The sequence below is a fragment of the Tachypleus tridentatus genome, chromosome 3 (genome assembly GCF_004210375.1).
Source record: "Tachypleus tridentatus isolate NWPU-2018 chromosome 3, ASM421037v1, whole genome shotgun sequence".
NCBI classification, from domain to species: domain Eukaryota; kingdom Metazoa; phylum Arthropoda; class Merostomata; order Xiphosura; family Limulidae; genus Tachypleus; species Tachypleus tridentatus.
Genome location: NC_134827.1, coordinates 8104877 through 8119304, shown reverse-complemented (window position 1 = coordinate 8119304; position 14428 = coordinate 8104877). Strand labels below are relative to the sequence as shown.

General features: G+C 32.5%; 1 protein-coding gene across 5 annotated transcripts in view; it reads right to left on the bottom strand.

The window, feature by feature from the left end:
• Positions 1-14428, bottom strand: part of LOC143246291 (calcium uniporter protein, mitochondrial-like) — a 58852-nt gene that overhangs the window by 21020 nt on the left and 23404 nt on the right. For 4 of the 5 annotated variants that reach the window (XR_013025905.1, XM_076492761.1, XM_076492759.1 and 1 more), the window contains exons 2-4: positions 4635-4728; positions 3909-4079; positions 841-945 (exon numbers count right to left, since the gene is read on the bottom strand). Coding sequence is in view for 4 of the 5 variants with exons in the window: in XM_076492761.1 (XP_076348876.1) it covers positions 841-945; positions 3909-4079; positions 4635-4728 (370 nt within the window). In the remaining variant the exon portion in view is untranslated. Of the gene's footprint in view, positions 1-840; positions 946-3908; positions 4080-4634; positions 4729-6825; positions 6955-14428 lie in introns of all 5 variants that reach the window. The other variant, XM_076492762.1, reaches the window with a different exon arrangement.

Below are 14428 nucleotides of genomic sequence, written 5' to 3'. Positions count from 1 at the left end.
TCTTAATTTATATAAGTAAATACATTTTTGTTTATTTTCTCTACAATGCTATCTTTCCTTTCATCTTTTAGAAAGGTTTTATTAGCTTTCAATTTACATTCTCTAAAGTTCACAATTATTTCTTAATCATATCCAATTAACAAGAATCAAAGGTTTTACAGTAGTTTAGAGTCTAACCCTCAGAGTAATTAGTAAGCTTGTGCTATCAATCATTCTTGCTATAACTTACCAATAATGTCAGTCACTTTGATTTTCATTATTTGCCTAATTCATTTCCAAAGTATGTTGTAAATGCCATTTCTGTTTTAAATATAAACAGGCATAATACTTGAAAATTCAGTTAAAATAAGCATTTCTATTTTTTTAGAAAATAAAAATCAATGTTCTCATATTAATATATCTGCAACATCTGTTTCACTCATTCCTTATCTCTGCAAGTCTTCAACAACAATATAAAATGAAAAGACTGTCTCACAAAAGAATGTACTGAACAGATGAATTCATAAAATAAAACTATGTATCACTTTTTTCTATCATTAGTCCATGAAAATTAAAACATATTTTCTCTTACTGTGAACTATTTAATTTGAACAGGACAAACTTCATAATGAAATCTGAAAAGAAGACAAGAATAGTAATTACCGGAAAAATATACCTCAACCTCTAGCTCAACAACTGAGCTAAATGTTTCTATTCTCATAGTTAGGGACACGTGATCTTAACCTACCTCTCACAGGCATCCATAAAGGAAACTTCTCAAGCAATACTTTCTTGAGACTTAGCTTACAAATTTTATTCTACAGCTGGTTATGGTGGAACTCACAAATTCACAACACTTACCTAGTGGTGGAGGGCTGACACAGTAAACAAAATCATTTATTATGAGATGAAAATCTTCTTGCATCAGGGTCTCTATGCTTGTAGATGCTGCTATTCTTATCCCATCTGCATATAAAATACTTTTTAGATGACAGAAGTTCAGCAATACTAAATACATCTAGTTCTAGTGAAAAGTGGATAATTCAACCAAAATTTTATATATATACACACACAAATTTAAAATCAATCTAGTTTTTGATACACATTTGTTCAGTCTATTACTCAAGAAATTTAATTATTTTTCACAGATATAACAGTCTCCAATGTTTAGTACAAACCAATTTTTATTATACAGATTATTTTGCATTATTGTTAGCTTAATATATAGATTTTAGAACTAAACTATATCTCCTTAGCTGACTACACCTTCTGAAATATTATTGAAATTAGAGTAAAAAAATAAACTATGAAAGTAAGAATATCTATTTAATGAAACAATGCATTTTAGTTACTATATGTTTAAATGTAAGTACAGGACATTTCATTTGCTATATCTATATTTTGATCAGATTTCTATAAATAGCTTACTTTGATTGGAAGTTACTATTTATTGTAATAAAGTTAAGTATGATTACATTTTGTGTGTGTGTGTGTGTGTGTGTGTGTGTGTGTGTACATATACATATACGTGTCCCTGGTCAATTAATGAAACCTATATGTATAGAACAATCTATCACCTGTAATACATTTCCTTCTAGACACTAATGTTTCCATAAACATTAAATGCTTAACACTATTTAAGATTATACATTTTATTAAAATTTAAAACTCAAGAATGCATCCCATGCATCAAAATGCATTTAGAAAATGTTTTGAAAAAAGAATAAACCAAGCAATGGATAATGTATATTTTTAAAACCCATGGTATAATAACATATTTCTAAACTAGGTATACAAAGGTTATAAATGTGTACTTAAAACTCTAGTTCGGACAAATATTACATGCCGCAATGACCTCTGGGAATGAAATTATTCACATCAAGGGGTGATATAGAAATTTATACAAACTGGTAGCAGTTGGAAGCTTCTTTCTCTTAAGCATGTACAATGGAATGATTACATATATAAAACTTAAATACTGAGGGATATTACAATATAACTTTAATTTAATACACAGTATCATAACTATTCAGATTTCTCTCTCTAGCTTAGTACTACCAGCCAGAAGTCTAAACAAGTAATTTAAACATCAAATCAATATTATGCAAAGCCACAACATACATTTTGATTGTACTAATTTTATTTTTTACATCTGTGTTTACCTGTTTTATCTCTGCTTTATTTAGTTCATTTTATTTTCTGCATAAAATTTTCAAAGCCAGCTGTATGATGGACACTTGATACTTTGATTATTCTAGAAATCACATATAAATACCCCACATGCAATTCATTACAATGTAACATGTTTTTTAAAGTTGATAAAATTAAATATAATTGATAAGAAAAATAAATAAAATGGTCCCCCATATAAACAAAGGATTGAGTTATTTACTTTTACCTCTGTTAACAGCCATATAAGCTTATCAAACAATGGAAAAGTTATATGATAGTAGAACCACATTTTTGTTATTGTTTCTATAAATCAAGTAATTATTTAAAAAATTCCACAAACTTACAAACTAAAAATGCTAATACCACAAAACCATATTAAAATCTCATTTTTGTAAGTGAAAATAAAGACTAACCAACACTCAGATTAATATTTTCGCATTTTTGGTTTGTTTGTTTTTTTATATGTTAACAAATTACAGAAAACACAATACATGTGTTACCAATCGTATACCTTCTCCATATGAAAAGCCAAAACAAACTCCATTGTTTGAAATATAATAACATACAACTGAAATACATTTATTCTATCTTAAAATTAAAAAAAAATATAAAAGACCTTGAATTTGATAAAGAAAATTTGGGAAAATAACAATATTATTATTATGTCTTCTCTACTCTTATTTCTATTTTATTTTTACCAAATTAAAGTTCTGCGTCATCAGTTGTTTAACAACTACATTCATGTCATATTTAATTATTAGTTTCACTAATGTAAAACTAAATCAAAACTATCAGGTTATCCCATAAGTAATGTTTGAAAATTTAATACAGAAAGTGCATAATCATTTCTGTCTTTGTAGAAGATTTTAATGACTAAAATATGTAGTAGGATGTGTATAAAAATGTCCAAACAAATACAAGAAACTAACCCAACTCTACTTTTTCAGATCATTAATCAAATAAACCCTTATGAAGATTAATGTGTCTGAGGAGCACATTAAGCATATAATGCTTTATGAGTTTAAAAAAAGGCAATAGTGCAGCAGAAACTACACAAAACATTCAAGGTGTTTATGGTGCAGAGTCTCTCAATAAAAGAAAATGTGGAAGATTGTTTCAGAAGTTCAGATCAAGTGACTACAACTTAAGTGATGTGCCATCCTGTCATCCTGTCGAGTTTAATGATGACTTGCTGTTGGTTGCACTTGATAAAGACTGTGCTGCAATAGTTGAAGAACTAACACAGGAGCTTAATTTAACCCATTCAACAGTTCACCGACATCTGCAACAGCTTGTAAAGATGTCAAAACTTGGAAAATGGGTACCCCATGATTTGACACAAGCCAACCTTAGAGCAAGAGTAGACATTTGCACTTCTTTGCATTCCCGTGAACATAACTCACCTTTTTTGGACAGGTTAGTAACTGGAGATAAAAAATGGATATTTTATGAAAATGTTAAATGATGCAGACAATAGCTCAGTGCAGGTATACTGACTAAAGCACAGCCCAAAATGGACCTCCACCCTAGGAAAGTCTCGTTAAGCATTTGGTGGGATATTGTTAGTGTGATCCACTTTAAGTTGCTGCCACTCAATGTAATGATTACATCAGACTTCTACTATCAACAGTTAGAGCACTTGAATGTTGCACTTCAACCTCCTGGCATCACAATGTGTAATACAACAAAACATTTACTGTTTTAAACTGTGTTACATAAAATACAAAATAAAAACATAAGTTCAAAATAACAGTTACCTGTTGTCTGAATATGAACTCTGTCAATCCCATGATCCTCATTTTTCAGATCTCTTATAAAATCATTTACTGTACTACTAACTGGCCTCAGTGAGAATCGACATTTTTCTCGCCGTGATGGAAGCGGTACTGTGACAACAGGAAAACCTCTTTGATAGAAAACATCAGTTTCTACAACCAGAAAACATGCAAGTAAATGAATAATTAAATTGTTTGCAATCTACAATTAAAATTCTTTGGTCATATTGAAAATATGCAAAATGCTACTTCAAAATTAATCTAACATTTTTTAAACATTGTTTTATTCTTCTCAATAGAACATCTATTTTATGTCATACATCATTGCATTAAATCAGCTCTACCATAGAGAAGTTTAAATGACATAATTAGTAAACTGAAATTTTCTGAATACAAATTTTGGACATTTAAAAATATTTCAAAGTAAATTACTTTTTCTGAGTTAAATTATTTTACAAAATTTTACTGTCATAAAGCCTCAAAAAATAAACAGATGGCCACAAGTAGATTTTACTTTTGAGAGTAAGTATTCTTCCCCACTATACTAAACTGTAGTTTTCTGCACTTATAAAAACTCAGTAGTGTGTGCAAGCATTTATCAAAACATAGCAATCTTTATATTTCTAGAAAAACAGATTTAAACACAAGTGTTCTTAGAGCATAAATATCAAAGTATTTTCTGTAATATTAAAAGAACAAAACACTTACGTCCGTGAATAACATTGCTAACGCTAGAGACCTCACTTGTACAATAACCTCGGCTGGCAATGCCAGGTAACTGTATCTCTTTCCACAGGAAAACCTACAAAACAAGCCAAATATGAATATTTACACATATCAAAACTTTCCAGTTCCATGTCAACATAAATTTCATGTTTTTCAAACTAAAAGGTGCACTAGATGTTGCTAATTTTTAAATGTTCATAAATAATTTCAAATTTTCCTCACATTATTTTCAGGAATTAATCTGTCACAACTAAATGATGAGTGAATTTTACATTCCCGCTAACATTCAACTACAATACATTCAACAGATCTGAAAATAAGCTTTGGCACTACATAAATTTATAACATATTCACCCTTCGTAATAGAGCAATATAGGAAATAACTTGAACTGTGAAAATATCTGCAGTTCCATAATGATAAACCCGTTTTTTTTGGTCGACTCGTAGAGGGCTTAAAAAGTCTTAAATTCAATACACCATATCAGCACTTAACACTCCTACGAAAAGTGGGGCCTAATAGGCCCCAGAGCAACTTGAAAGGTTATTAATATTAGGCTAATAATTTTGTATTTAAATGAAATTGCCATTTAAATCCATTAATGAATGGATTAACGAGATTCCCACTGTCCCTATCTACTATCTAGCGAAACCACAGCCAGGGGAACGGGGATTGGAGAAATCAGGACTACAAACGTCTTTTCGTAGGAGTGTTAAACACATGTCAATGGTTTGATGATGATAGTTTACAAATAGTGTGTTCTTCAATTTCTGATGTGTCAAAACAATGTGCCGTGTCCAATCCCGTTCCAATTATGTGTCTATTCCAAATATTCTGCATTACACATCACCACAATTCCTGCTCGATTTCTGTCCTCTAGAAATGAAAATCTAGGTTTCATTTGTTGATAAAAGTGCTGATATTTTATTGTTACACAGTCATTAAAAAATATAACTAAATTGTTTGTACGTTACAAGTTTTAAAATAAACTGCAGTACGAAGTCATAAAAATACATAGGTATCTTACTTTAGCATGTTTACCTGACACAAATTTTAAATCAAAAAAGTAGAGATGAATAACAAATTGTACGTAAAAGCATCCACAGCAGAACATGCTTGTTAATTTACTAATTTTTTACACAAGAGTAATTTACCTCAAAATAACTAAATATGTACTGCAGTTTTTTATTTGATGCAAGTGCTTTCATCCAAGATGGACTCTCATAACCTGCTAGTTGTTGGGTCTAAACCAGTCGTCAAACATGTTTGCCATGTTATGATATAAAGATCATAACATGGAGTTATGATATAAAGATCAATCCCATTATTCGATGATAAGAAATAATCCAAAAGTTGGCTGTGGTTATTCTTGAGTTGCTGTTTTCTCTTTAGTATATCACTTTAAGTTCAGATGGCCCTTAAATGACTTTGCATGAAATTCAATAAACAGGGAAACCAAGGAGGACTCTTGATGCATTAATAATAGTTTTATTATTTGTCTAGAAAAAAACACTTTGAACCAAAGTACTTACATTAAATAAAGAGTTATGAAATAGAAACCCTATAACCCGAGTGCTTTCAAAAGGTGGACCTTTCTTCTTCAGGGTCAAACTATTTCATTTCTATCAAGACTTTTTGAACCTATGTGTTTTTCTAACATCATGAAATAAAGAGTTATAGTATTATTCGGTTATCTTGAAATAAGTCATTCTTGTAAGTTTTATCTGTATGTAAGCCATAACGGTTTTCAAAGGTAACCCAAAACACGAGCGCTTACGAACAGTTCACAATTCTTCTTCGGGAGAACAAAGGGTTATATTTAATGAGTGTAATGAAATATATAGGCACAGATGTCCACGTCACGTAAACCGGATGTTCAATATGAATTAGCCTTGAAAACTAGTAAATCATAACCTATAGTTGTTGGTGTCGGGTTCAGTTTGTGCCAAAGAGGTGTATACAGTACATAAGAAACTTAAGTGCAATAACAGTTACAACAAATGTTTACCTTTTTACAATATTATATATCCACAAACAGACACACAGATTTTTTCATTCATTCCCAATTACACTCTGAAATTAGGAAAAAACTTATCCTGATATTACAAACATTAATTTTACAATATAACGAACTATTTCACGTTTTAGTGCAGGTTAGTAAATCTGTTCACATACCGTGAGTTGAAAATTCATTACTTCAAAATAAGAAATAAGGGCTAATCAGATGAAAACGTTATCGATTTATCATCTCATGCGATTTTTTTATGGATCCTAGTATAGATTCAGTCAAAACTGTTGAATATTCTGGAAGATAAATAAAAAATTTTTTGATTTCAAAAAAAAAGTACCTTCAAAACCATTACTTAAGATTAGACTTTTAACGTTTATTTAGATTTCCCGAAAACCCATGATTGATACTCTGCGGTGTTGACCGTGTGAAATATATAACCTCTTGACTAGATCGTAGAAACATTACAAAACACGCACAGAGTACCTTAAACGTAGTTTTATATGACTGTATATACCATAAATGGATAAATAATTGTAGGGTTTTTTTCATGCTGTGCGTATTTAGTTCCACAAAATTAGTACTTCATGAGTCTACTTGTAAACCACGCCTAATTTTGCTCTTATGGCTATAAGAATATTGCATGTACGTTTGTCTCTTATACGGCCAGTTATCCTGACTTTTTTCACAAGATGTTGCGTACGAAACCTGTGTAGAGACAAATATTGTAATCTCCGATTTATCAGTTTTTAATAACGACACTGCTATCTGAATCTGGAAGAAATGGAAATTCTTACGTAGGTTGAAAATGAATATAATTCCAACCAAAGTTAAAACTTTTCAAAATTGTTACAGAAATCGTTCAATACAGTTTTGTGTCACACAGTTACGACAAAAAGTGTTTGTATCCCTGCGTCCCGAGTAGTTTTTCGCTCATAACTTAAAAAGTATCACGATTAGGCTAATAGACGTAAGATATATCATAAATGTTATATTAACACACATCTACATAATTTTTTATTTAAATTAAACATCAAATAAACTATTTATAAACAAATAACCAAATATAGGAGGAGCAGAAAGTGTTCGTACATTTCAGAACGTATGAAAAAAAAAACTGATATTCCCGTAAAAATTTTGTTTACTGTGGCGAATAAACTATATTATACCATTCCAGAACTAGACACTGGGTTCATAATTATTGGACTTTAGCCAGCAAAAAATGTACTTCCGGTAATTTAGCACCATCTCCGTCATTATCTGCTTGGTCATCATGGCGAACAGGAAACAATTGTCCAGTGATTTAAAAAACCGAATTATTGTAAAATACAAGTCTCGTGTGTATCTTTCCGGTATTGCTACACAACTTATTGAGCCGAAATCTACTGTTCAAAGCATAATTGCCAAGTTTAAGCTTACAGGATCAACTGCTAACTTCCCTCGTTCCGGACGATCCACCAAAATTCCAGAGAGAACCAAGAGGAAAGTTCTCAGAGAAGTTAGTAGGAACCCTCGTTTTACACGTAATGACATACAGAAACTGGTAAGGAAAACTGGGGTTGAATTAAGCACCTCTACAGTTACGAACATGTTACGCTCTTCTGAGTTCAAAGCATGCAGTCCTTGTAGAACTCCATATTTAAAGCCTGTTCATTTAGAAGCATGATTGAGGTATGCAAGAAAGCATGTATATAAACCCTTTACCTATTGGAAGAGTATTCTTTGGTCAGACGAGACTAAAATCGAGCTTTTCGGCCCCAATGATGTTCGCTATATTTTCCGTAAGAAGGGGGGAACGAAATCTTACAAAGAACACCGTCCCTACAGTTAAACATGGAGGTGGGTCGATCATGCTATGGGGTTCCTTCAGCTCTTCTGGTGTAGGCAGCCTTCACCGCGTCAACGGAATCACGAAAAAAGAAAGAGTATGTTGATATATTAGGCACTTATAATCAAGAATGATGCTCGGAACTTGCGGCTTGGGCGTCGTTGGATATTCCAGCACAACAATGACCCTGGTTGCAGAGGAACCATACAAGCGTTCTGGAGTGGCCATCGCAGTCACCCGATCTCAACTTAATTGAAAACGTTTGGCATGAGTTGAAGACCAGAGTTCATCAGCGTCATCCGAAAAACTTGCAAGAGCTGGAGGCCTTCTGTAAAAAAGAATGGAAGAGAATACCAGTCGAGTACTGTCAAACGATCATGGAGAGCTATGAGGAGAGATTGCGCCAAGTAATTCAACTGAAAGGCTACACAACTGACCATTAAAGTAGACGCACGAACACTTTCTGCCCCTCCTATGTTTGGTTATTTGTTTATAAACAGTTTATTTGTCGTTCAATTTTGATAATTTATGTAGATGTGTGTTAGTACAATATTTATAATACACCATACTTTCATTATCCTAATCGTGTTGCTTTTTTAAGTTATGAGAAAAACTACTCACGACGCAGGGGTACGAACACTTTCAGTCGTAACTGTAATATATAGAGCTATATGCCATATTTACAGATGACAGCTGTTTATGTTACGTTTAAATAAAGTTTTCTTTCATTCAAAGTGAAACATCTGTGTGACTCTTTTTCATTTGGTTCAGTATGATTTGCGCTTTGCAACTTCCAAAGATCGTATGCTTGAAAGTTTAATACTTACAACAACTATCTTCGTTAGTACAGTAAAGGAACTAGTCATATATATTTAATAATATGATGGGCATAAGCATGGCGTATTAACATTACACACTGAGAATAGGGGATCTTTTTCCAAACAAATGTGGGCTTCTCCTTGTACATACAGAATGTGTTTTACCTTAACTTAAAAAAAATGTAAAATTAAAGTATTAAACCCTTAAAAAGGAATTTAGCTTATCTCACAATGGTAAACTTCTGGGTTATAAACGTCTTGAGCAAGCCTTTTCAAACAAAATAAAAAAAAGGAAGACCTTTTAGACCACAGGATATTGCAGTGGTCGTTTACCCCTCTCCATACGGCTAGCAATAATTACTTTAAGTTATTAGCTTTATAATAGGTTAGTTTTATCACACTGCTAAAAACAAACAAGAAGCACTCATTGAGGCAATCAGAATGAGCACTTAAACACTTCCACACAAACTTCTAAACATAATTATTTACAAATTATGACCGTCTAGAAACACGTAGACTTGAGAAAGCTATTAATTCAGAATAAAGATATAATTCTTTACTAAAATATAAACAATAAATTCTAAAGGCAATGGTTCATGTTAACAAATTCGTTTTGAAAATTTGGCGCAAAGCTACACGAAGGCTATCTGCGCTATAGGAAAGGCAGCAAGTCATCACCACCCACCGCCAACTCTTGGGCTACTCTTTTACCACCGAATAGTGTAATTGACCGCCACAGTATAACCCCCTCACGGCTAAAGGAACAAAGGATAAGCGTATTTCGTGTAAGAGGGATTCGAACCAGCTACCCCAAGATTACGAGTCGAGCGTCCTAACCATCTGGCCATATATATTATAACTTGTTATTTTAACTCAAAAACAAGCCGGGACAGAAACAAATTAAACAAAACTGCTGCAACAACTGAAAATATTCCAGGGTACAAGCTAAAATGTGGGATTATAAAATGCACCCCAAGTTTTCGAGGTTACTGAGGAAGTAGGACCCACGTAACGGTGGGGACACACCGTCTATCAGTCTTAACCTCCATTCGCCAGTCTCACATAAGTTGTTTTGTTTTTGAACTTCGCACAAAGCTACTCGAGAGCTATCTGTGCTAGCCGTCCCTAATTTTGCAGTGTAAGACTAGAGGGAAGGCAGCTAGTCATCACCACCCACTGTCAACTCTTGGGCTACTCTTTTACCAACGAATAGTGGGATTGACCATAACATTATAACGCCCCCACGGCTAAAAGGGCGAGCATGTTTGGCGAGACGGGGATGCGAACCCGCGACCCTCAGATTACGATTCGCACGCCTTAACACGCTTGGTCATGCGTCACATAAAAAATAAAGAATAGCAATAGAAGTTGATGCAGCGTTTTTTGTTTAATTTGTTTTTTGAGTTAAAATAAATTATATAATTAGTCAGAGGTTTGAATTTGCTGTTTTTAACGCCGTCCTTCCTTATAATTTCATTACTTAACTTCATTAAAATATTATTTTCCATAAAATATATATGCATATAAAGCGCCGTTGTTTGCTTCATAAGTTGTTCTGTTGAGAGCAATTCAACCAAGTTCCAATGAAATTTTATAAACTCATTTATCTCCAAAGATTAAATTTAAACAGATAAGTAATTGAGAAAATGGTTCCACTTTATTACAACTTTTACCTCCTTAATGCCGCGAATAACAGCTCAAGTACACAAATAGATTGGGCACAAAATATGTGAAATATTAAACAAAGTGTGCGTTTAATGTTTCTCATAGCACAGGTGCTTTGTAACAGACAAACTGGTCGTGTACTAGTGTACTACGGTCCAAATGAGTGGAGCGGTGAGGCTCCTGCCCATTTATAGTACTGCTTGTTAAGTGCATTCAACATTGCCAGGTTATCTTTTCTTGTATTTAATTCATTTTCTCGTCCGTGCCATATTCGGTCTCAACAGTGACCAATCAAATTCAAACAAATGTTCCAAACTTTGTGTAATGCTACGTGTGTTCAGCATTATTGTAAAAACTTTCAACAATCAAGTTAGCTATAAAACCACAGGAATTATCCACTTTCAAAATACTTATTTACGAAAGTAGGTTTCCTATCTTAAAACGCTCCCAGAATTTAACAGACTATAGTCATATAACACTACCTGCTCTCTCAATATATAGCCCTATGACGAAAAACAATTCATTAATGAAGGTGAATCTGTTACTTTAAAGATCTGTGGATAAATTCTATTAATATTACGTAGTGAAATTGTCTAATTTCGGGAGAGTTAACAGTTTTATTCCCTTATCTACAGTATTTTAATAAAAGGTCCCTGTATATTTATTGTTCAGGCTTAATAAATTTCGTTAAAAAGTAAGGAAACTGCTTTAAGTACTTTGTTCGACACCCATAAAAGAAAAGGTGGGTTTCATTTTCTGGAAAAATTGACCCCTCTTAACAGTTCACCTTACAAGGTTTAACACGTCGTAGCAGATTTCTTCTTCAAGTCTGAATCGAAAAGCTGAAAAAATAAAAAAAAAGTGAAAGATTTTCATTTACATGCAAAGGCAGTTTCATTCAGTGATATCAAATCAGAAGTTGTGTAACGTATTTCCCGTTTTAGTACAAAAACGTGTATATGAATCTTTGAATTTCATAATTTATGAACCTGTTACATTTTACATAGTTAAACAGTTACTGCAAAAAACTAAGCGTCAGTTAATAAAAGCAACCATCATACATACAACATGAAAATTGGAACAAAATCCTTCCACTCAGATGTGTTAACAGTCCTGTACAAATTCTGCCATAAACTGGTACTTTTAGTTAATACAAGTGTTTAGGAAAGACCGTTATTTTACTTTAGTAATAAAAAATAAGCATGCATCCATTCGCAAACTACACTGAATATTTATGTACATGTACTATACAGTCGGTTATCATAAGCTTTGTATAATAAACCTTGAGAAACTAATCTGAATATTTTAGTTAAATTCAAATGAAACATGGTCTAACACATGCGCAGTCTATTACTTGTAACCATTTGTACTTACACGCTAATTCTGGACCAAACAAGACAGATTTTATTCGTGATAAAAAACAAAGTTCACAACAATATCTACTCTTGTATATAACACTCAGCTAATGTCAGCATTAAGCTTGAGTTATGTATAATTCAACTTATCATTTTGTGTACTTAGCTTGTATTATTTCAAGTAGCAAGTTATTATGAAGTAACATTCACTTTACCGTAAATCTAAATTCTGTATTAAACTAGCTTTCTGTTAAAGTAGAATGTCTGTCCATAAAGGAGTTAGTTACATCTATAACTGGTTACTTTTGCACTGCTGTAAACTGACAATTTAAGAAACTTGTTAACTGAAAATGTTAAATTGTGGAGAAAAGTCAAATCAATTTTAACTCTTTTACATTAAAGAAAAACTGTCTTGACTTCAGCTACACAATCTAGCCAAATATTGATGAAAACTATTACAAATCATAATTTGCCAATACACAGGTCTCTTACGTTCACAGATTAAGTTGAAAGGTCAAAATACATATATGATTTTATAGTTAATATAAAAATGGGTGGTAGTTCTTATTTCGTTTCAACACATTTTTGGGTGGGAGTTCACGGTATCCGGAAACAGTGTCACAGAAAGAGAACTTGCACCACATTTTGGCTTTAAATATATATGGAAATGTTCAGGAAGATTTCATTTTAAAGGAAATAAATTCAGATCTTATCCTTCTTGGGTAGTGATCTAATGTTGAAATGTTTTGCTTCTTTGTAAATGAAGCACAATGCTACACAATGGATTATCTGTGCTGTGACCATTAAGGATATCAAAACCCGGTTTCTAATGTTAGAAGTCCAATGAGAAGAACTAGTCTTGAAAGGTGAGCTAATTTTAGAATCTCCCAATTTTCAAGCTACATGTAATGCGTGCTAACTTTTTGCTAACTGCAATACACTTTTGTGTAGTTTCTATATCTGTGTCACAAATACATAAAATTAACGTATTATCTAAGAGCGTAAATCTCCTACCCACATACTTAATTTTTTAAAATTTATATGTGTGTATGTGTATAATCTAAAATCATATTGACATAATGATTTCGAGTTTAACAAAGGGGCGTATTTAACTCTGCTACGTTACAGGAAGCACTTCCGAAAAACAACGATTTTTTTTTATATGTGGTATATGTATAGTAAAATAAACCATACTACTACAGCCAGTACGACTTCGAATAAATCATGAAATATTTCTTTAATAATACTTGAGAACATTTAGAAGTATAAACCCCTTTAATTCAAGGTACAAATTAAAAACATATAAAGAAGGGGAAAATAACTGATTCAGCCAGAATATAAAAAATATTCTAATTCTACAAGCTGGACATACATATCAATAGGTTGAAAAAACACGACTAGCATTGTTTTAGATTGCCGATAGATTACTATTTCTCAGTTCATATGATCACCCGATCGCTCACAGTTTACCTCGAAGAATACCATGCACTGTTATTTCGAACGAAAGGCGAATCCAAAAGAACAGCAAACAAGTTCCAACTCTGCTTTAACCTATTATTATTTCCGTGATAACATACTAATGATATTTATTAAATGTAAATACTTTCAAAAATACGTAATTCGTTAATAAATAAAAAAAATATATGTAATAAGGACAAAGACCATTCAATTTGTTAATTGAACTAAAGGGGCTGATTTAAGGCTACTGAAAACATTTTGCGGGATATTTATTATGGTACTAATTACAACATAAATGAATTGGAATTTTCAACTCGAACGTTATCTCATGCATACGCCGGTTAGATAGGTAGGTCAGAGAACTCCGAGATTCACGTATGGACCTCCATATTTTTGATTTACTGACTAAATAGAGCTACAGAAGATGGTAAACCAGTAGTACTCGCCGTCACCAAATAATGCTAGTAATTGTCCCTTCCACAACGCGCCTAAAGCTAAAAGTTAGGAACTTGTTCGGCAGCATTCCATCTCGAACCGTTCGCTTCGCATCCAGATACATTAACCACGAAATATACGCCCGGTGTACTACAAAAAACAAAACAATTTCAACCTTAGTGTTTTGTTTGTGTGTCTGTTTGTGTTTTGA